The 21,043-nt window shown below is 54.8% G+C and overlaps 10 protein-coding genes across 10 annotated transcripts; 4 read left to right on the plus strand and 6 right to left on the minus strand.

Annotated features, from left to right (window-relative positions):
- Positions 1-245: 245 nt before the first annotated feature.
- Positions 246-1,750, plus strand: VTJ04DRAFT_10529 (uncharacterized protein; the record flags this gene model as incomplete). Its single annotated transcript, XM_069358278.1, has 2 exons — positions 246-1,272; positions 1,335-1,750. The coding sequence occupies 2 exons, from the start codon at positions 246-248 to the stop codon at positions 1,748-1,750; spliced, it is 1,443 nt and encodes a 480-aa protein (XP_069213858.1).
- Positions 1,751-2,368: 618 nt separating this feature from the next.
- VTJ04DRAFT_10530 (uncharacterized protein) lies at positions 2,369-3,280 on the minus strand (the record flags this gene model as incomplete). Its single annotated transcript, XM_069358280.1, has 3 exons — positions 2,369-2,412; positions 2,563-2,702; positions 2,964-3,280. 3 exons carry the CDS (start codon positions 3,278-3,280, stop codon positions 2,369-2,371), a joined length of 501 nt encoding a protein of 166 aa, XP_069213859.1.
- Positions 3,281-3,893: 613 nt separating this feature from the next.
- On the minus strand, positions 3,894-4,716 carry VTJ04DRAFT_10531 (uncharacterized protein; the record flags this gene model as incomplete). The annotated part of the gene is made up of 3 exons (XM_069358281.1): positions 3,894-3,970; positions 4,098-4,240; positions 4,394-4,716. The coding sequence occupies 3 exons, from the start codon at positions 4,714-4,716 to the stop codon at positions 3,894-3,896; spliced, it is 543 nt and encodes a 180-aa protein (XP_069213860.1).
- Positions 4,717-5,993: 1,277 nt separating this feature from the next.
- VTJ04DRAFT_10532 (uncharacterized protein) lies at positions 5,994-7,700 on the plus strand (the record flags this gene model as incomplete). The annotated part of the gene is made up of 4 exons (XM_069358282.1): positions 5,994-6,440; positions 6,750-7,194; positions 7,290-7,422; positions 7,562-7,700. 4 exons carry the CDS (start codon positions 5,994-5,996, stop codon positions 7,698-7,700), a joined length of 1,164 nt encoding a protein of 387 aa, XP_069213861.1.
- A 655-nt stretch (positions 7,701-8,355) lies between these two features.
- Positions 8,356-8,974, minus strand: VTJ04DRAFT_10533 (uncharacterized protein; the record flags this gene model as incomplete). Its single annotated transcript, XM_069358283.1, has 2 exons — positions 8,356-8,737; positions 8,811-8,974. The coding sequence occupies 2 exons, from the start codon at positions 8,972-8,974 to the stop codon at positions 8,356-8,358; spliced, it is 546 nt and encodes a 181-aa protein (XP_069213862.1).
- Positions 8,975-11,879: 2,905 nt separating this feature from the next.
- On the plus strand, positions 11,880-14,157 carry VTJ04DRAFT_10534 (uncharacterized protein; the record flags this gene model as incomplete). The annotated part of the gene is made up of 2 exons (XM_069358284.1): positions 11,880-13,595; positions 13,654-14,157. The coding sequence occupies 2 exons, from the start codon at positions 11,880-11,882 to the stop codon at positions 14,155-14,157; spliced, it is 2,220 nt and encodes a 739-aa protein (XP_069213863.1).
- A 36-nt stretch (positions 14,158-14,193) lies between these two features.
- VTJ04DRAFT_10535 (uncharacterized protein) lies at positions 14,194-14,618 on the plus strand (the record flags this gene model as incomplete). Its single annotated transcript, XM_069358285.1, has 2 exons — positions 14,194-14,209; positions 14,284-14,618. 2 exons carry the CDS (start codon positions 14,194-14,196, stop codon positions 14,616-14,618), a joined length of 351 nt encoding a protein of 116 aa, XP_069213864.1.
- An 89-nt stretch (positions 14,619-14,707) lies between these two features.
- VTJ04DRAFT_10536 (uncharacterized protein) lies at positions 14,708-15,067 on the minus strand (the record flags this gene model as incomplete). The annotated part of the gene is made up of 1 exon (XM_069358286.1): positions 14,708-15,067. One exon carries the CDS (start codon positions 15,065-15,067, stop codon positions 14,708-14,710), a length of 360 nt encoding a protein of 119 aa, XP_069213865.1.
- A 508-nt stretch (positions 15,068-15,575) lies between these two features.
- On the minus strand, positions 15,576-17,225 carry VTJ04DRAFT_10537 (uncharacterized protein; the record flags this gene model as incomplete). The annotated part of the gene is made up of 1 exon (XM_069358287.1): positions 15,576-17,225. The coding sequence occupies one exon, from the start codon at positions 17,223-17,225 to the stop codon at positions 15,576-15,578; it is 1,650 nt and encodes a 549-aa protein (XP_069213866.1).
- A 2,113-nt stretch (positions 17,226-19,338) lies between these two features.
- Positions 19,339-20,889, minus strand: VTJ04DRAFT_10538 (uncharacterized protein; the record flags this gene model as incomplete). Its single annotated transcript, XM_069358288.1, has 1 exon — positions 19,339-20,889. The coding sequence occupies one exon, from the start codon at positions 20,887-20,889 to the stop codon at positions 19,339-19,341; it is 1,551 nt and encodes a 516-aa protein (XP_069213867.1).
- Between the last annotated feature and the right edge of the window lie 154 nt (positions 20,890-21,043).

A 21,043-nucleotide genomic window follows, 5' to 3' on the forward strand; every position in this document is an offset into this window, starting at 1 on the left:
TTTCTTCCCTTACTTCCTCCTTCCCTCCTCCGTGGTTGTTGATTCCTGTGTTCTCCCGACGGAACGGTACGTTGGATATCGTACTCCCCTCCTGTTCGTCCTTATCGACGGACAAATATATTCCGTGGAACACCTTTCACTGACCCGGGCGCTATCCCCAGACCTTGCTGCGTCGCCCCGTCTCCCTTCAACACCCGGATCACCTCCATCTTGGGCCAATTGACCCTCCTAAAAGGTCTATCACCATGGCCTCTACAACAATTTCTGCCGGCAACAAGCCGCACCTCAGGAGGAATGTGACGGCCACCACCGTCGACTCCTCCGACTCGAGCGCCGTCGTCTCGCCGATTGACTCCCCCAGGCCCTCGGCCTCCTCCACCTCGCTTTCTTCGCTGGCCTCGGAGAAGGACGACATCCCCGTTGAGAAGAAGTATGGCAAGCTCGTCGACACCTACGGCAACGAGTTCAAGGTCCCCGACTTCACCATCAAGGACATCCGTGATGCCATTCCCAAGCACTGCTACGAACGCTCCGCGATCCGCAGTCTTTCCTATGTCGCCCGCGACTGCCTCTACCTTGCCGTCACCTTCTACGTCTTCAACAAGTTCGTGACGCCCGAGTACATCGAGTCGAAGCCCATCCGCGCCGGTCTTTGGGCTCTGTACACCTTCCTGCAGGGTCTGTTCGGCACCGGTCTCTGGGTGCTTGCTCATGAGTGCGGCCATGGCGCTTTCTCTCCCTCGCAGAAGCTCAACAACTTCGTCGGCTGGATCCTCCACTCGGCCCTTCTTGTCCCCTACTTCAGCTGGCAGCTCAGCCACAGCAAGCACCACAAGGCCACCGGCAACATGGCCCGCGACATGGTGTTCCTTCCCCGCACCCGCGAGCAGCAGGCCACCCGTCTCGGCCGCATGGTCCACGAGCTGGGCGAGCTGACCGAGGAGACTCCCATCTACACGTTCATCCACCTGGTGGGCCAGCAGACTATTGGCTGGTGGAACTACCTCCTGACCAACGTCACGGGTCACAACAACCACGAGCGCCAGCGTGAGGGCCGCGGCAAGGGCAAGAAGAACGGCCTCGGCGGTGGTGTGAACCACTTCGACCCCCGCAGCCCCATCTTCGACAACCGTGACGCTCCTTACATCCTGCTCAGCGACCTCGGCCTGGCCATCACCATCTCTGTCCTGGTCTATCTCGGCAAGACGTTTGGCTGGTCCAACATGCTCGTCTGGTACTTCTTCCCCTACATGTGGGTGAACCACTGGCTGGGTAAGTTTTTCTACTTCATCTCCATCAACTCCACAACAGCTGGTGCTGACAAATCCTCTCAGTTGCCATTACCTACCTCCAGCACACCGACCCCTCCCTTCCTCACTACGTTGAGGAGGAGTGGAACTTCGTCCGCGGTGCCGCTGCCACCATTGACCGCGAGTTCGGCTTCATCGGCCGCCACCTCTTCCACGGCATCATTGAGACCCACGTCCTGCACCACTACGTTTCCACTATTCCCTTCTACAACGCCGACGAGGCCACCGAGGCCATCAAGCCCGTCATGGGCCAGCACTACCGCTCCGACACGCGCGAGGGCCCCATCGGCTTCATCAAGGCCATGTGGCGCGCCGCTCGCTGGTGCCAGTGGGTCGAGCCCGTGGAGGGCGCCGAGGGCCCGGCCAAGGGCGTGCTGTTCTTCCGCAACAGGAATGGGTTGGGCGTGAGGCCGGCGAAGATGGCGCCTCCTGCGCAGTAGATTTGGTGGGGGTAGCATCGGGGTTTTGCTGGATTGGTTTCAGAGTACTGTAGAGAACAAGAGAGGAGTGATTCGGTGATAAAATGGGGGGTGGTGTTTTGGGATGATTTGTGTCTTGCTTTCCATACGCAAAAGAGAAGAAAAAGACAGAAACGGGTGAATGATAGAAGACGAGATTTCTGTCAATGTCTTGGGTGGCAAGGCGTCCGGAGATGGTGTCAAAGAAAGAGATGGGGAGACTACCTAGAAAGAACCATGGGCAGGCTGCTTGTAAAGGAGGGTTTAGATCTACCGGGTATTTGCCTGCAGACCGACAAGCTCACCGGGTGTTGTGCCTGGTCTGGGTTCCTATATGCGCTTGATGCGCTAATGAACATCTTGTTTTGCGCAATCACTCAAAGTCTCGATCATTGAAAGGTGATGGTGAACTCAATTTATCTCCCTTGGATGGGTAGGTATCAAGTTCATTTGGACACCGTCCTCGATCCTTTTCTTCTCTCTCTCGCTCATCCCTCCCATCCATCATCTCCCCTTCCCGGCATTAAGCACTGAAGAAAAGCAAGTCGCCCTTCAGAGGTCATTGACTGCCTCGACCCATCGACATTCTTAGGGATGTCGTTAGAGGCAGGCAAGACCGCCATTGTTGTTGCCGATGTTGTCATCTGTATTAACATAATATCAGGGAGCGAGAGTCCCGGATGTTGTTAGCAAACTGGCCAGAGACAAACAGGCTTTCCAAACAACTACCCAATAGCAACAACACCTCGTGGGTTGACTCATAAATGATGATGATGATCATGACGAGGACGTACCCACACGAAGAATGGACCAGTGCGGCGTGGTGCTCCCCATCATCGGGGTGCACAGGCACCGGAGACCGACGCGGCCATCGCTCGGGCGCGTGTAAAGCGAGCACTCCTTGCAGTTGGTCCGGATGCTGGAGGCGTCGTGGCTTAAGAGAGGTAGGTAGGTGAGTGGGTAATTATGTTAGCATGGGGTTCTTGCTGGACGATACTCGCGGGGGGGATGAGAGGAAGGGAGGTGGTCATGAATGTTATGAATCAGGTAATTATTGGATTAGATTGGTCTAGGTCGGTTGGTCGATCGGTTGCTGGGCTAGTCGCTGGGGATGTGACAGCCAGAGTCCGACCGACCACCCCACGATTATGTATATCCCAGAAGTCTCAAGGCTGTGAAGACGGGAAGGACTTACCCAACCAACCAGATCAAGTTCCCCTCCAAGCTGACACTGATGCAGTTGTCGAGGTTGATGGACGTGTGGAACGTCTGGCCGCGGATGTTGGGGCAGATGGCCCGGAGGTAGTTCTCGTAGAGGTTGATCTTGGTGCAGGTCTGGGAAAAGTCGGACCAGTTCTGGTTGGGGCCGCGGGTTCCGGTTGCGGTTGGGCTTGCTGCTGCCTCCTCCTCCGCGACCGAGGTGGGCGTGGGAGAGGCGGAGGTAATGGCCAGGATGGAAAAGAGGACCAGGAGGGCCGTGAAGGTGATGAGGATGATGGGGAAGGGGCACATTTTGGAGGTACTGTTATGTATCATGGAGGCTAATGGTGAAGTTTGGTTGGTGAGATGGGGGTGGAAGGTGTTTGAGGCTGGAGAGAGTTTGCGGGAGAATGAGTCGGTGGAGGAAGGGAATGAAAGAGGCAGGAATAAGAGGTTGTCTGAAGAAGAGGGAGTAGGAAGACTGAGGTAGAAAGCTTGGACCTGTTCACTTGTACAAGTCGTGGTGTATTTGGGGTTCTTTGATGACATTCAGGATCTAATATTCTCAGGAAGGCGTGGCATCACACGACCTCTTTGATGACCCTGAAGATCGGCAGGCCTCTGTGGTGAGCATGAGATAAGATGCTTCCTCTTTTGTTGTCGTGGCAATAAGCAAGCTTGAGGGTGACAATGATAACAAAAACATCAATTCAACCACTGCCTTGGTGCTACATCTGCTTCAACTCCTCTCATCACGCGTGTTTCTTTGGCATCATATCCCTGGCCTCTCTGGACGTAGGCTTAAAATCACATAGATGTCGCTCTCCCTGCATCCTTTCTATAAGAGTTCAGTTGATTAATACTCCAATATCTCCCCTCTGAACTGGCTGCTAACCCCAAAACCTGCGGTTACTCTCCTAATATCTTAATGAACATGAGTAACCTTCCCTTCAATGCCGTTCAAGCAGACCAAGGTGCCGTCGTGGTTGCCAATATGGTCATCTGTAACAAACGACCTTGGTGTTAGCAAAATCACCCAAGAACATTGGGACTTCAAGAGCAAGAAGCTTCCGAATCATAATTGAAACGTTGTATCTAAAAGCAGGCCGCTGATAATCACAATACTTACCAAGCCTAAGTCTCGATTGCTTGCCGCGTTCGCCAGGGGAGTTGCACAAGCACACCAGGAGATAGTCAGGACAGATATTGGTGGTCGCGGCGCATTCCATGGCCAGAATGCAATGAGTGCAGTTGTCAGTGAAGCTGAGGCCACTGTATGCATCGTCAGTATTGCTGTTAAACCCACGACAGTACACCGGAGGGTCGAAGGATTCATGGAAGGAAGAGGATGGATGAGCCCAGAAGACGTCTCTTTGGCATGGACCAGAGTAACAACATTGAGACGTTAGGGAGGGCGAGACCTACCCCTCCTTCCAAACCAGACTGCTATCTGTTCCTAGGCTGATGCACTTTTCCAGGTCGATGGTGCTGGTGACCTTTTTCTTGTCCTTCTTCCGGCAGGTGGCCTTCAGTGTCTTCTTGTTGACCAGTTTGATGCTTCCATCTTCGCAAGACCTTGAAAAGTTATGCCCAGCAATTGTAGGAGGACGAGGGGTTGGGCTAGCTATGGCAACGACCGTGCTGGTGCTGGTGCTGGTGCTGGTGCTGGTGCTGGTGATGATGGTTACGGCCGAGGTGAAGGCCGCCAGGGCCATGAACGTAGTGATAAGGATGGTGATGGAGCGCATTGTAAATCTCGTTCCAGAAGATATGTGTCGAAAATTGGAGTTTTCGGGATTGGGATGGGGATGTTGGGGAGGGATATGAGGAGCATGGCACCTCGAACACCACCAAAAAGTAAGGTTCTTATATATTTAGAGGACGGAGAGACATGGGTGCTCACGAGTTCATGTTCTGGATGGCCACGGTTGAGAATGTCAGCATCAGATGACGGCTTTCAGGGGCCCAAGGCTTGAAGCACAGCGTGTTCACAAAGTATGCCACATACATCCAGGGTCCAGATGGCTGACATTAAAAGAAGGCGAGTGGTTTGGGTGTTTATAAGTGGCTTTTCCAAGAAATCCTCTCTGTCGTTCTTCATTGACATGCTGGGAGTTCGGTGTCAAAGAAGGGTGAGGAGGTGTGGACAACCCGGTGCACCAAGAAATCCTTATCCTCAGGCCCGGGCTTTGCCTCAGTCTGAATCTGAATTTAGTTTGTGTGCCTACGTTTTATGCCTCTACGCTGTGTCTCTAAGAACATCCTGGCTTTCCCGTGCTCGAGCAATGCTATCAAGCCAACATTTTGTGAGGCATCCTTATGACTCATGCCTCATAGGCATCTTGATGTGCATTGTTCTGAGGAGTTTGTGAGGTCGAGCATGGCAAAAGGTTCACCCGAGCACTTGGTCAAAGCTTTGGTTTCTTCACGACATGTGAAAGAGACTGGGTAACCGGCCTCTGTTAAGGATCAAGTCATCCACCCATCCGGTCGTTTCCAACCTCGCGTCAAGTGACTGGGCAGTCTTGGGCTTCCACCTGGCAAACTCATTCCTGCCTTTTCCACTCACCAGTTCACGTCGAGTCTTCCGCGTCGCTTTCAACAGCCCGACTCTATTCCCCTCCACTCTTTTTCTTCTTTCTCACGATCGCCTCGATCCCACACCCTCTTCTTTCCTCTTTCCATTCCGCACACTAATTAATCACTGTTTCCCTCCACTCTTTTCCTTTTCTCACAATCGTTTTGATCACGCAACTTTCCTTTTCTTTTCGCTCCCTGCACGGTCATCCGTGTCATTCTCACCTTTTCCTTTTCCGGCCTCCAGGGCAGGCACCTCACCCAACCGACTTCACAAGGCGTTGACGCATCGCCCAGGAGAACGAGTAAGTACATCCATCCATATTACTTCAATCATTTCTGTGATTCAAGCTAACAATTTCTCATAGCACAGGTTCTTTTCTTCCTCGCTTCTGAAGCATCTCGGGTCATCAAGAACCACAGGCACCAAGGCCTGCAGTTTCTCAACATGGCCGACTTGGAAAGCAAGGTCAAGTCCCGGGCTTTAGAGCCATGCTGGAAGATTCCAGGCTTCAGTTTCGGCAAATTCCTCTTCGACTTCACTATGGAGCGTTGGGTGTGCGTCGATATCTACAACCACTTCTTCACCACCACCGCTCAGGATTCTCGACACCTGACCGATGAGGAACGGACAAGGATCGCCGCCAACAATGTGGCCGCTCTATTCCAAGCCATGTTCTGCCTCGCAGAAAACTATGGCAAGAGCGACTTCTGGGGCATCGTCGCAGGCCTTCGCTGCGTCCCTATAAAGGACAAGTATTGGATTCGAAGATTCGTCAAGGTGGTCATGTCAGCACGCCACACGTACATTCTAGAGCATGGGGGCTCCCGAGACGCCCCGATTGAGGCTGCAAAGATTGTTGATGACTGGAGTGCCTATATAAAGGGATTCCAAGTAAACCCGAAGACTTGGATCCCAAACAGCGAGGGAATTCGTCGTTGGAACTCCATTCTGGACCGCGGTAGCCTGGAAGATGTTGGCAGCCGTGAGATCAGGGGCCATCGTCCTGGCACGGCCAACAACAAACGTGCACAAAGCCAGTCTCCTTCCCGCTCTTCATCGCCAGAGGTCAAACGACGGAAGCAATCTTCAAAGCCGACAGACGCCTCTGATGACTAAGAGCTGGACGATGAGCAGCCTCGTTCGCGTGGCTCGAAGGCACCTGTAAGAATCAAAAGAGAGCCAGGGACTGAGGACGACCAGGTCACCCAGGACAATCCCCGCAACGACATCGCCGGCTTCCGCAGCCAACGTCGCAAGCACTGCCAACAACTCCAGGAGTTACCGGAGACTATCCAGTCTCTTGGGGACCAAGTCACTGCCGAGAACATCAACAGCAGTCATGGGAATAACGTCCGCATCCAGGATTTACCCCGCCGATTTCAAGAGCCGGAGGCTAACACACTCTCCACCATGGCTGACACCTCTCGACGGGTTGAAGAGCTGGAATTTCATTCTCTCTCCATGGTTCACAACCTCGCCGCGTTCTCGATCTCGAGAATCGCTTCATGGCAGCTACGCACCGCGTCGCGCATATGCCCAGGAGCACTGCTCAATTCCCGCTTGCACCTAACGAGGAACATGACTTCGCCCATCGCCGCGAATTCATCTATCCTTCCGCAGTACCACAGCCAGCACGTGTCCCGAGGTATGCAAGGGTCTTCCGTGCTGGTTACTATTACCTGGTGGACGAGCACGGCAATGAGCATTTCGATCCCGTGCAAGAGCCTCGCCCTTCCTCAGCGCCGAGCGATCACTACCACTCCATAGAAGCTGGTTTTGATCCTCACGGTGGGATGGGCCCAGCTCTCGTGCATCTGACCCCGGGTCCTGATCCGGCTCCTGCTTCACGCTATGCACCCAGTCATGGTTCAGCGTATGGTCCAGTTTACAGTCCCCCCAGGGGTCGGGTTTACAGCCCAACCAATACTCCCAGTTATAGACCGTTTCACGGACCAACTCAAGGCCTGACTTACACTACTCCGGCTCGCACTTCGGCCCATGCTTTGGCCCAGGCAACCTCTGCACAGGACCAAGATGAGGAAGATTATTATTCGCCTGCTCATCGTCAACAGCATCATGCTCAAGGCCGTCGAGAGTGGGGCTCTCAGGCACGCCACCAGGCGCACCGCTAAGTTTGAGCATCAAGCGTGAGCTGTCGGCTGCCGCAGCTGATCGCGGTGAGAAAATGTTGCGGAGACAGAGCGTCGCGGATACAACAATTTGTGGTTATGGCATGTCGCGGGCGTTGTGCGCAACATGTCGCGGATGTTGTGTGGTCGCGGACACCACATCTCCGCGACACGAAAGACCCAGACATTTGAGAGATGCTGATTGTGGTTTTGGCGAGGAGTTGGAACGCAGAGGTGAAAGCCGGCTTTTGGGTGCCAGCACTGAACGTCTCCCCGCGTTCTTAAGAGGGACTTCTTTTCGAGGGAGGCTGTTTCTGGCAACGGTTATACATGGGCCGGAGGAAAACCTGCAGGAAACTTGGTTTGTGATGATGGATTTCCCTGGAAGCTGTCGAAGCTTCGTCTTGTACGGATTATATCACGATCTCCTCTTCTTCTTGTACCAGAGCGTCTGATAGACGATGTGTATATGTGGAGTAATGGACCATGGAAGTACATTGACTCTCCTCTCAGAAATCACTCTCTGTCCGTGCTACGAAGCTCTCGATCTTCCATACCTCTGTGCTGCTTCACATACGCAGGTAGTGGACTATTGTACTTGGCAGGTGAGATATGTGACAAACCTTGACCTCCCACTTAATATGTCCGTCACTCTACACTATATTCCATGCCCAAGTTTACGGGAGTGCGCTTCCTTGAAGCCCTTTCACCAGCGTAACCTGGGGAGGTGTAGGCATGGGATCCTCCGGCTCCCAACCTGTGCCAGGATATGCACCAAGACCGTACAGGCACTTGAGGTGGCCGCCATCATTACCGACATTATCATCTGGAACATCCACGGGGATGTGAAGCGTGGTTGGCGCCATTGTCGTGTTCAGCGACGAATAGATACAGCATGCTAATGCAAAATGGCAAACAGGGAATAGACCGAGGTTGAGAGTGGACTGCTTCGGCTCTTCACCTTCCTTGGTGCACCAGGAAGTGTACGAGGGATGACGACCCGCATCCGTCTCGAGCCAACCGATCTCGCAACCGTTGCAAGTGTTGTTGAACCGACTGCTGGGACAAAGGGAACATGTCAGCCGGTCTTGAACCCAGCCAATCCAAAAGATATCTTTCTGACAGTGCTCACAACTCATCCCACACCATCGCGCCGGTATCAGGATCCATGCCGATGCACATGGCCAGATCAAGCGTGGTGTTTTGGCTGTTCTGCTGCAGGGGGTCATAGTCAAGCTGACGGGGGCAGTTGGCATTGAGGTGATGGTCGCCGTGGGTATCGAGGCTGATGTACATGCAGGTTACAGAAAAAGTCCTGGTAGTGACAGGCTGTGGTGATTGAGGTGAAGAGGGCGGCCAGAAAAGTGGTTGTGAGGGTGATGGGGTGAATCTTGATCATTTATTCAGCGAGAAGCTTGAGAGGATTGGATGGTCCTCGTGTGAGAGGCAAATGACAACCGGGGAGCTGAGTTAGAAGTTTGAAGTCTTGTGGTGAGGAACAAGAGATTTATGGATGGAAACTCTTCGAATATGAAGCAGCCAAACAACCTGTTTTCAAGGAAGGCACTCCCTTATACCAGGCATCACGATGATCCCTTCCATGAAACAGGCAACTACGGAAACACCAACCTTCAATCAGGTGCTCACACATGCTGAGTGTGAAGTCTGCCAACCAACGAGTTGTTGCACCTCGGCCTCTTGGTGCCTGGCTGGAGAGCATCCATCATCTGTTCTTGAACCGGGTATCCTGGGCTCCGGTGATGTGATGGTTGAGAAGGAGACTGTCTTGTCCTCGGCTCCATGTTTGAGTCTTGCCGCCCATCGCTAAAAGGCAGCCGTTGTCCCCCAGTTACAAGTCAATACCGAGTCTTACGCAAGAGTCTTGAAAGTCATGTTTGGTGTCTACCCCGGCCGATCTGTATTCACTTCTCAGAAACGTTTTTGAAAACCTTCTCCCACCATGTCAAATCAGGAACAAGAGTGTGATGCTCCTACGGAGTACAGAGTATCGGAGATGGCGGCATGGTACAAGGGCCGATACATCCGGAGTCTTGACTCCTGACGGACCCGGCTGCCCGGCAACTCCGGAGAGGTGGAGTCTCCGAGACAAACAAACAGGACGGAAATCTCCGATGGGTTCACTTCACATGAGACGAGCTGCGGACTTCTGCAGCACGGACCACCGCATAAAGAGCCGAGTCCAGAAGTCTGACAAGGGCCTGCAACGCCAGCACAATTCGGGTTGATTGTGTTGATCGAAGCCAAATTTCGCTCATGCGGATGCTTCCGTGTCTTGTGTGTTGTCTTCTGCAGGCTGAATTGCGGCACCCCCTCGTCATCTCTGACCCCTGCCCGCGACAGGCGGCATGATCCGTCCGGACTGCTGGTTTTTCTGGTTTCTTTCTTTTTCTCCTGGATGATCTGATTCTAGAAGGTTGTTCAATGTAGGCGGTGAAAATCCCAATGTTCGATGGTCTCATTGACGGACTCGAGAGATTCGACATTGATGAAGAAGAGAAAGTCAACAATGGATTGAGAATAATACATCAGTCCAATCCAATTGATGAATTCTGCCGTATGCAACCCAAACATGAAACACAGTTGCGTTGCCAGCTGCGTGCAGCTTCCGCGTTTCAAATCAACGCCACACCCGCGTGGCTACTGCGTGCTTCTGCATCCAATGTTGTGACACTGTCTGACATGCCACCAGAAGCCAGGGCATCAGCCACAGCCAAGCTTCCTCTGAAGTCCCACACGCAATTTGGGGAGTTCATGGCAAGCTGGTTTGTCCTCTGCATCCTCCGTACTTCGTAGTCATACACGTTATACACTGCGTAGTACGTAGAATTGTGCCCGGAAAGAGGTCAAGATTCAAGGCCAGTCTCACTGTTGTGTTGTCAGTAAGGGAATGACAGGAGTTGGTCGTCCCGGATGCTTGCTGGCCGTTGGCCGTTATCTCTGCGTGGGTTGTTTGGCTGGGTTGCGCCGCTTGTGGTGGTTCCGATCTTCCATGAACCAAGGATCATCAGCTGAAAACACCGCGACCTGATCATAGCTTGACCATGAACTTCCCGACGCAAAATCCTCAATTCCATATCCCCTCTTATGTCATCTTTATTTTTGTTTATCCTTCTATTTATGCCAACTACGTCATGTTTGGAGGATTTTCTCTTGAACAAATCTTGATTCTCAAAATTCGGCTGCCTTGATGTTTGGTTGCATCTGCTGCTGCCGGCTCCTGAGGCTGCCAGGGTTTGCGGTTCCCTCCTTCCCGCCCGCCTGTAGCCAGATCACTGGCCTCGAGAAGTCCAGGGTCGCAGAGAGCCCCACATGGAATCTTGCCGTTGGGCTCTCATTGGCCCGCCTCCTGATCCTCGTCGCTTGAAAAGGCAAGCCCAGATCAGTCCCTTGCGGGCCCGGTCAGGGTTAGCGTCGTCTTGCCGGTGATTTCGTCAAAAACCAACCCTGTGTCTCCTTTGTTGGCCCCATCTCACCATCTCCCGTCATCCCATCTCTCTCCTCTCTTTTCCTGCTGCTTGACAGCAACATTCCCCAAAACCGGCCGTCACTCGTTCCCCGACTTTGCCGTCGTCTCTCGCTCAACCCCCAACTTTCCGTTTTCTTGTTTTTACTCCAACTCGAAACAGATCGGCATCTGCTTCAATCGCTCGCAGACCGACATTTCATTCGTTTCTTCTCCGTGCCCGACCCTGTTCAGCCCCTGCACCACGCCCACCTTGGCCATCGCCGTCTGAACTCCTCCCCTACCGCACCGCCAGGTTTTTGTCCTCGCCCGCCATCAGACGCGGGGTATTTTATACTTAGACCTACCGACTCTCGATCGGCGATTATCTGTTGTGATACCCATTTGCCGTTTCGTCCTTGGCGCGCATCGCGTTTCAACTGCTGTCGCCAATTGCCTTTCCCCTCATTGTCCGGCTCGTCCACGCGGGAGCATTGTGAGACACGCGCCTCCGGCGTCAGGGGCTAGCCGCTCACATTCCGGACCGACACCTCCACACAAAACAAACCTCTCCCCACAGCGCCGCTCCGCTGGAACGTTTGTTGCCGAATCGCCCGCGGCGTCTTCGCTCTGTCCGAGTCGAGAAACAATAAACACATCTTCGGCTGATCACTTCGACTCCTTGCTGGCTTCGCAGTCAGAGCGCAACTTGAGGACTTCACATTGCGCCATGCCAAGATGATGATCTACGAGAACTCGCTTCACGATGTGCCGGCGCCCGGCTCGCCGCCCGGCTTGACGGCCTCCAAGTCGTCCAAGTCGTCGTCGCTGACTTCGCTCGCTTCCGACGAGGGCAGTGTGCTCGCCGACGTCGCCGACTTTGAGGAAATTGGTCTCGATGACACCCAACCGGATCCCCGTTCCCTGACTGAACACCATACCCTCAAGACCCCAGTGAACCCGTATGCGCCCTCGCTGTCTCCCGAACTCCGCCCTCTTCCCCGCCGCGCTGCCACCTCTCCCTCGGCCCCTCGTCTCCCAATCTCCCGCGAGTCGTCGAGGTCACGACAACCGAATGGTGCACCCCAATCTGCTGGCGGGCGGCCTTCGCTCGCTGCCCTTCAGACCCAGCTCCGCACCACAAATGGCCGCGTCGCAAGTCTTGCCCTTCCTCCCGATGCCGGCTTGAACCCGCTCCCGTTCCGCACTCTCGGTCGCCCGCCCTCCCAGACTTCGCTGGCCCAACGCCGGAGCCCGAGCCCCTCTCTTACACTGGCCCCGAAAGATCCGAACCTTACGGTGCGGCCGCGTAGGAGTAGCTGGCAGGCCAATCGCAATCGCAAGACGGTCATGGAACTGGAACTGGAGTGCGACGAAGACGATGGTGATGACATCCCTGATGGCCTCATTCTGGACAACGTGCCCATCTCCCCGCGCCCGCCATCTGAACGTTCGTTCAGCCGCCCTCCCTCCAAACCGTCCTCTCCGGAGCGCGGTCCAAAGGAGAGGGTTCGCAGCGTTGGCAATGGTACCCCACCCGTCGCCACCGCCCAGGGATCGTTGCGCTCTCCGTCCTGGAAGACCGAGTCCGCCATCTCATCAGCGGCGTCAAGCCCTGTTGCTGCTCGCGCCAAGAGTTGGTCTGCCGCTCTGGCGGAGCTGAACGACGAGGCCAAGGCCCTGACAGAGAAGCTTGAAGAGCACGCAGCCATGATGGAGCAGAAGGCTCAGCAACGGTCGAGCACTGGCTCCATGCCCAATGCCCGTCGATCCTCGGACCCCGAATCAAGCAAACCGCGCGTCAAGTCGGCAATGGCCGAGCTTCCTCCCCTGCGCCGCTCCAACATCATGATTGATCCTCTCCCGATTTCCAAGGAGAAGGAGGCTGTCCTGTCGCGCACGCGCCCCTCGTGGCTCCCGCCAAAGGACCCCGCTGAAGAGCGCCGGCACCTCAAGGAATACCAGAAAATGATGGCCCAAAGCATGGAGGCTGAGCGCCGTCGCCAGGCTGCGAAACGCGCTCGCTCCGAGTGCCGTGACGTCGCGGCGGATAGCATCATGCAGATTTGGGAGCGCGAGATCATTCCGCGCTGGAACGAGGCGATTAGGGAACGCCGGACTCGCGACATGTGGTGGCGAGGCATCGCTCCGCGCAGCCGAGGTGCCGTTTGGTCCCGTGCGATTGGCAACGAACTTGGTTTGACCAAGACCTCCTTTGAGGCTGCTCTCAGCCGCGCCCGCGATGCCGAGTCCCGCGCGAAGACGGGCCACGGGACACCCGAAGACATGCGCGCCGCTGCTTGGTTTGATCTCATCAGCAAGGAGGTGCGTGAGCGCACTTATCCTGACCTGCGGATCTTCCAGCCAGGTGCCCCGCTGCACCAAAGTCTTGTCGATGTCCTCCGCGCCTATGCCATGTACCGTAGTGACATTGGCTATGTCCCAGGCTGCAACGTGAGTTCTCATTGTCGCTTCGAATTTAACGGGATGAGTATACTGACTGATAACCCAGACCATCGCTGCCCTCCTGCTCCTCAACCTCCCGTCGCCTACCGACGCCTTCATTGCGCTCTGCAATGTGCTTAATCGCGCCCTGCCCCTTAGCTTCTATGTGGCCGATGTCAACGCCAAGAGCTCTACGTACAATCTCGTCCTCCACACCCTGTCTCAAAAGGCTCCCAAACTTCACGAACACCTGACGAACCTGCCCGGGCACGACGCCGACGCCTACCTTGAGGCCCTGTTCACGGGGCTCTTCACGCGGCATCTCGCCCTGGACGAAGCCACTCGCCTGTGGGATGTGTTCGTGTTCGAAGGCGATACGTTGCTGGTTCGCGCCTGCGTTGCGTATCTTCTGCAAAACGAAATGGCACTCCTCGGCACACGCTCCATTGTCGAGGTGCAGGCCGTGCTGGGTACGGTTAATGATGCCAATGCGAAGCCTCCTAAAGTCCTTGGCGGCGCCGGGGAGGAGGAGCGCTGGATGCAGGCAGTCCGCGAGGCGGGCAAGATTTAGACGACAGCCTGCCTGCCGACCTTGCCGGTCAAGACCATGTCAGGACAACGATGTATGAGCCGACCACTCGTCCATCAACAAAAAATGAACAGCCGAATCTCGGGATGACATGACCACGGTACATAGACACACACGGCCTATACATAGACAGCGGATTTTGCGGGACTGAATGGGACTGGGTTGCGAGAGGGTTGCATCTGGCGTTGTTTGGGATTTTGGCTTTTTTTGGGTTCACACGTGTTCGGCTTTCGTCACATTTCACCAGCGTCCTCGACGTCCATCACCGACCTGTGGCTTCCTTGGACTCGGCGGATACGGAAAACGACCTGGAACCGCATTGCGAGGAGTTTGGTTTCTTCCTCTGTCTGGACTACTGTTGGCTTTTGTCACGGCGTCCTACTTTTTCTTTTTTCTTCACCTTTTTTTGGAATTTTTCCTGGGCGCTCGTCGTCTTCCTATGATTCCCTTCTCTTTTCAACCTCTTTTTCTATTCCGTTCTCCTCTGCTCCTGTCGCCGAGTCCCGGCTCATCATGGTCTGAGACACCCGGCTCAGGAGCAAACAGTTTTATTGTTTATACTTAATCCTTCTCCGGCATGGCATGACCCATCGCAAGAGAGGCTCATCGCGAGTCCTGTCTTGTCAGGGTCTGCCATCACCACCTGTTGTATCACCACCCCCGCTACCCGGCGTGGCGGTCTTGGTCTTTGTTCATTCTTGCCACTGCTTGCATTTTGGGGGTTTTGGATTTCTTCAGGCTTGGGGTCTTTTCTCTGTTCTTGTGGGTGTGGGTGTTTTGGCTTAGTGATGGATGGGCTTCCTTCCGAGTTCGGAGACACACACACACAACTTCTCCTGACTGTGTGAGAGTCGAACAATTGAATGATGAGAAAAACATGCACCTTGCGCATTGAGAGCGAATATAAAGAATTCTTTTACAAGCAACACCAGTGCATAATGTCCCAACCAACCAAGAAAGTGCTGTGTACTGCTAAGTCGTAGTAGTAGCAGTTGGGGTAGTTCCTTACCTCAGCCAGTTTCGGACATGCCAACAATTTCCTGAATCACAGCATCCTGAGAGCAACAACACCAACACACACATCCTCCTCGTGGTCGCATCCACAAACACAAGAGCAAGAAAATGCTAATATTTGGTGGTTTCTGCTAAAGCCATGGAAATAGCTCAAGGTAAACAAGACATGTTTCCTCGCTCCTGGTTAGTTCTGATTTATCTATACCCATTTCACCTTTCTGTCCTTCTCTTCTTCAACGCCAATAGCACCATGACCTGCGTGGGAATAGCGGAACCCCGTCTAACCACCATGCTGACGATTTTGTCGTCCATCAAACATGCTCATGATGACACAATTCTCCCAGGCTATTATCGAATGCATCCTTGAACACTTCAAACTCTGTCTCTTACACCTCCCAAATCAACTCCACCACCTCATCCATCCCCTCATCCTGCACCTTCTCCCTCCTCACGCGGTGGACATACAGCTGACGGAACCCATCACCCTTTCGCACGGGCGGCGCGTCGGTCGCTACCAAGCGGTAGCTCTTCTTCTCTTGCTCGCCCAACCTGGGACGGAAAGCTCCGTACGCAAAGGCAAAGTCCGGTCCTGCACCCTCCCAGGTCCCTTCCATCTTGCTCAGATCGATCTTGTCCAACCCGTCGCGGTAGACAGAGATGCTGTAGCCGTTGACAAAGAGCGTGTCGCCGCCGAGGCGCCAGCGTTGAAGGAAGCAGTCTCCACAAACAGAGGTTACGGCAGACATGGCGACAACGGGGGCGCGGTACCATGACTTCCAGTGGTGGAGGCTCAGGACCTTCTGGCCGCTCTCGAAGAAGCCGGAGACGTCGCCACGGATGTCGTGCTGGTGGAGGCCTTCGACCAGAGTTAGGCGTGTGCTGCTGTGGAGGTACATGCACTCCTTGAGCATGCCGTCGCCGGTTCGGATGCTGGTTTCGCGCAAACAAGACATAAGGTGCGGCGAGAGCTCACGGGCAAGGGGCATGGAGAGGAAGGTACCAGCGCCTCCGAAAGCCATGTAGCCCCAGTTCTTGACGCTCGCCCAGCTGTCAGCTAGGGCGCCGAGCCAATGGGGTTGGCGGTGATCGTAGTTGGAGAGCATTTGACTGATGGGGTGAAGGGCTGGAAAGAAGGTGTCGTCGTCCAGGATGCCGAGCCATTGTGTTTCAACGGTTGCGACCTCGAGCATATCGTTGATGAGGAGGAAGTGAAGTTGCTCCACCGGAGGGGGAGACGCGAGCTCGGTATTTTCGTCTTCACCTGCCCGAGGGACGGCCCTTTTGATGGACGGTGCCTTGACTGTGACGGACATGTCGCGGGCTTGGAACAAAGCCGCAAGAGCTGCGAGATCAGCGCCTCCAGGTACTACATCCGCATCCTGTACGACGAGCACGAGGTGGGCGCCAGTCCCAGACAGCCAGTGAGCGAACTCGGGGAGAGAAGCCTTGAGTCTATCGAAGGATGAGGCGACGCCGAACATCAAGTGACCAAACCGGCCGCGGCGGTCGGGGTAGGGGTTGGGAACCTCGAGCGTTAGGGGCTCGCATGGGGGAGGAGTGACAGCAAAGCAGTCGTCCGACTTGATGTTGATGATGGCTGAGGAGCCGAGCATGGGACTGGTAAGGTTGGCAACGACATTCCGGTCTGTGTCTCCGAACACGGGACGAATACAACGGCGAGTGTAGACGATCTTTTCGGTCAGGGCAAGGTTCTCTCTGCGAAGCAAGTCCCAGTCTTTGGCGCAGAAGTTGGCAGTTTCGGGAGGGGGTGGATGAGAAACCTCGGGTTGCGGCTCTTGGACTTGTCCTGGCCCGGCGTCCGTTGTCTCTGTTGGGTTTTGGAGCCGAAGATTCTGCGTCTCGGTAGCAGGTTCGGTTTCTGGTCCTATGATGGGCTCCGTGATGGTGGAGAGTGCGTCGCTAAAGGAGGAAATGGGCAATGTGTTGAGCCTTTGAGTGGTAAAGAGAAGGATAGTCAGAAAGAGGGCCGTCAGGATGATGAGGTTCACCCTCGGGGAGCACTGCCGGGCCAACATCACGCCAACATTGTTGGGAGGACCAGCAAGAGGAAGAAGTGCAAATGTCTTGGATGATGGAGTCCCGGAGAGATGAAGAGCTAGTGTCGCTGAGAGGGATGACGTCCAGAGGCAATGAGTTGCCAGAGAGGGCTGGTGGCGGATTGTCAAGACGTCGGAGGAGGCTCAGGTGGATGGGAAGTTCTTGGGGCGAGAGTTTCACCACACTCAAGGGACCCGAGTCTCCTCAACGACTTGAGATGGAAAGAAAGAGGAAGAATCATCCGGTTCATGAAGGTAACCCAAAGTCAGAAAGAGAGACTTTGGGTTCATGGCCAGGGGAGATGAGACAAAATGGGACAGAACGGAGAGATCTGTTGAGAAACCATGGAGTACAGTGCGCAGGCACAGCTAGGTCTGTCCCTACCATATAGGCAGGTCCTCTGTGAGGCCTGGCAGGGAACTTCTCTCCATCCAGCCACCATTGCCCTTGGGACGGCAGGGACGTTTTAACACCTGGGCTGCGCGGCATCCTTGTCCTTTCTGTGTATAATGCCCACCTGTGCTTGCCAAGCAGAGAGTCATTTCCAGTCACGGCTCCCAAAGTGTTGGCAATTCTCAACCAGCTGGGATCTTTTGTCCATCCGTGTCCGCGTCTCGTTGCCAAGTCCATCAGGGTTACACATCCATGGATCTTATGCCACTCCTTGCAAAGTCCGTATACTCCATAGATTGGATTCCAGGCTCCCCAGTTTACTTGCATCTGCTGGTTCAGCCTCCATCAAACTTGATCCACGGTCTTACGTACCATACAGTCGGTGGTATGGTCAGGGGCAGGGCCAAGCGCGGTTCTCGGCCGCTCACAGTCTTGTACGACACATAGCAAACGACAGCACCATGATGGACTTGTTGGCCCCTTGGCCGCGGTGAGATTTTGTATGTATTTGTGCCCTGTTAGTCCTGCCCATGTACCTTCCACAAACGCGAACGTCACACTTGGAAGTCCCATGCTGCCCTGCGCCTCGACGAACTGCCCTTTCGTCAAGGGCTGATCAAGATCAACGCGCCGCTTATGGTTGAGGGAGGAAGTCTCAGGGGTGCCTACCGTTTGCCGTGCTCTGCCAAGCCGGCCGGCTCACCGAGCAACACGGCGCAGATCATGCGGGGTACGTACTACCTACGGGCTCCTACCTGACTTGGACCACTGCCGATCCGTCGCTGGGGTTCCGGCTGGGCAAATATGGGCGTTTGGAATACCCGGCATGGCAAACGGCAGCCGTGCCAATGGCGGTGCTGACAGACATGGCGACAGTTTGGGTCTGGGTTTGGGGCTGTAATATATCCCCGACGCAGCGCCGTCTTGGAAGCGGATGATTCGGTTAACCTGCAAACCGACACTGTCAAGACACGGGAAGGAAATGAAATCTGGGGAGCCGAAAGCCCAACTCCCGGCTTGGCGGCCCACTCGGCGCCGAGCCCCGAACATCAGTCGGCATCGGCTCGGGTTCCGCTCCTTTAGCTCCGGGAGAGATCAGCTTGTTCATGTTGCAAGTTTTGCTTCACCGATCCCAGACGATACGGATGCCACAGAAATTGTGAAGATTCCTTTTCGTTCAAGAGCATATAAGCTTCCTCGATTGTATTCGTACACTAGGATCCCCATAACGGCATCAGATAGGATCTTGACTCTTTGGCCCTCCCAGTCAGATCAACAAATCCCTTAATGACAAAACTCTGTACAAGATGAATTGATCCGTCATTCCTTTCTGTTATTGCTAACCGGTGTTCCCTCTGACTTCCCTCCGGTAGTGGGGATCAACCCCGTAACAGCTCCTCCCGAGCCGCCATTCCAGCTCGAAAGGAAGCCGGACTGAAAGCGTCCAGCAGACGAGTGTGCCCAGTCAGCACGGAGAGGAAGTTGACCCGGTGTTCGAATATCAAGAAACAAAGCAGCAAATACCGAAATAATCTTCCACTCAGGCCTACCCTGCCAGCTCAACTCAGCCAACAACCCCGAAGGGAGCAAGCTATATCCAGGGCAGGGGAGAAGATCTTCTCTGACGTCAACCGCCAAAGTAAACGAAACAAGAAACCAACCAAACGAAGCATGAACAAGAATAGTGGAGTCGCATGATCAGCCCAGAGTCTTGAACAGATGCTCCGAATACTGCATCACCAGCTTCCCCAGCTTGCCCACATCCTCCTTGGTCTGCGCGCGATCCATATCCGCCACATAAATCCTCAGGCACTGCTCGTACGTCTTGCGGGAATTCTGAAGGTTCTGCAGACGCTTCGCCCTGGCAGCCGGCGTCTCTCCGCTTTCCATGATGCTGTGCGAGTCGCCGGAGGTGCCGTTGCCGTGGTGATGGGGAGCAGGTGAGCACAGCCGGTCCGTGTGCTGGTTGTGCGCCTCCTGCTGCTGCTTGACGATATCGGTCAGCGCGGACACGTCGCGGGAGACTTTGAGCAGCGCGTTGAAGAGCACTTCGTGGCGGACGGCCATGCGGATCTCGGTGAGCTCGAGGCCGTGACTAAGCCGAGCAACTTCGGCGCGAAGGTCGTCCATAGAGGATGAAGGTGAGTTGGTGGTCGGTGCGGCGGTGGTCGTGTTGGAAGGTGCCGGGGCGTTCTCGTCACCCGTGAGGGGAGACACGTCCAGTTTGGCCTCAATGGCCTTGAGGTGCTTGTTGATGGCCTTGAGAGTGCGCGTTCCGGCGGGTGCGGCGAGAATCTTCTCGTCGGTGAGGAGAGAGGGGGGAGTCGATGGCTCTTTGGCATTGTTCTCCTCAACGGTCTTGACCTTGGCTTCGGCAGCCTGGATCTTGGGAATGACGTCGGTCATCTCGACGTCCTCTTCCTGCTTCTTGGACTTCTTGTCCTTCTTTTTCTTGCCCTTCTTTTTTTCCGAGCTCTTCTCAGCTTTCTCCACGGCTTTGTCCTCCTTAGGCTTTGGAGTAACAGCGGCTTGAGAGGCAATGGCCTCGTCCTTGGCGAGACTGTTTAGCTTGGCGAGGATTTTCTCTTGTTCGGCAAGCATGTTCGTGATCCACTCGTCAGTGTGAATCTTGGGGTCGTAGTTCGGAGGAACCCAGTTGTACTTGATGGGAGGCGGGGGAGGATAGGCCTTGAAGCTCAGGTCCTTGGGCGGACTGACGGGGAGCTCGCTCAGTGGAATATACTCCTCCTCCTTCTTCACCGGCGGAGGGCGCGGCTTGGAAGGACCGGCCTCGGTGGGAGTGTTACATATATGGACTCCGCGCTTGCCTCGAATGCGGGTGGGGGTCAGGGTGTAGTCCCTGCTGTGCTTGCTCCCGGGGCCGGTGTCGATACGCGGCTTGCGGGTGTTTGGCTCAATCTTGAAGCCGGTCGCGGTTTGAGCCGTCGAGTCAGACATTGCGATGGATGTTTGACCATTCTCGGTCTCGTCGACAACGCCACTCTTTGAACCGGCCTTGGCCTTTTCAGACTTGGAAGCCGTCTTGGATGTGAACGTAGACGACAGTGAAGTCTCGGTGCTCAACGGGACCCAGTCCTCCGACTCGAAGTAGTCCTTGTCGTCTTGTTTCGTGACACGAAGCGCCTTGGGAGGACGGTTTCGCTTGACACGTTTTGCCGAAGGCGAGTCCTGGATCTCATCACCATGTCCTCGCTTGATCGAGGCCCTCGAGAAGTACTTGGACTCCATTCTCGAACTCAACGTCGCTTGATGAATCGAGTCAATAGACCGCGGAATTGAGTCGTAATTTCACAAAGTTCAAGTGAACCAACCTGGAGACGAGGAGACTCGAGTTTTTTGACAAAAGCCAAACGTCAGTGGTCTTTCAGTTGAGAGATATTTG

The sequence above is a fragment of the Mycothermus thermophilus genome (genome assembly GCF_041956435.1).
Source record: "Mycothermus thermophilus strain CBS 625.91 unplaced genomic scaffold VTJ04scaffold_8, whole genome shotgun sequence".
NCBI classification, from domain to species: domain Eukaryota; kingdom Fungi; phylum Ascomycota; class Sordariomycetes; order Sordariales; family Chaetomiaceae; genus Mycothermus; species Mycothermus thermophilus.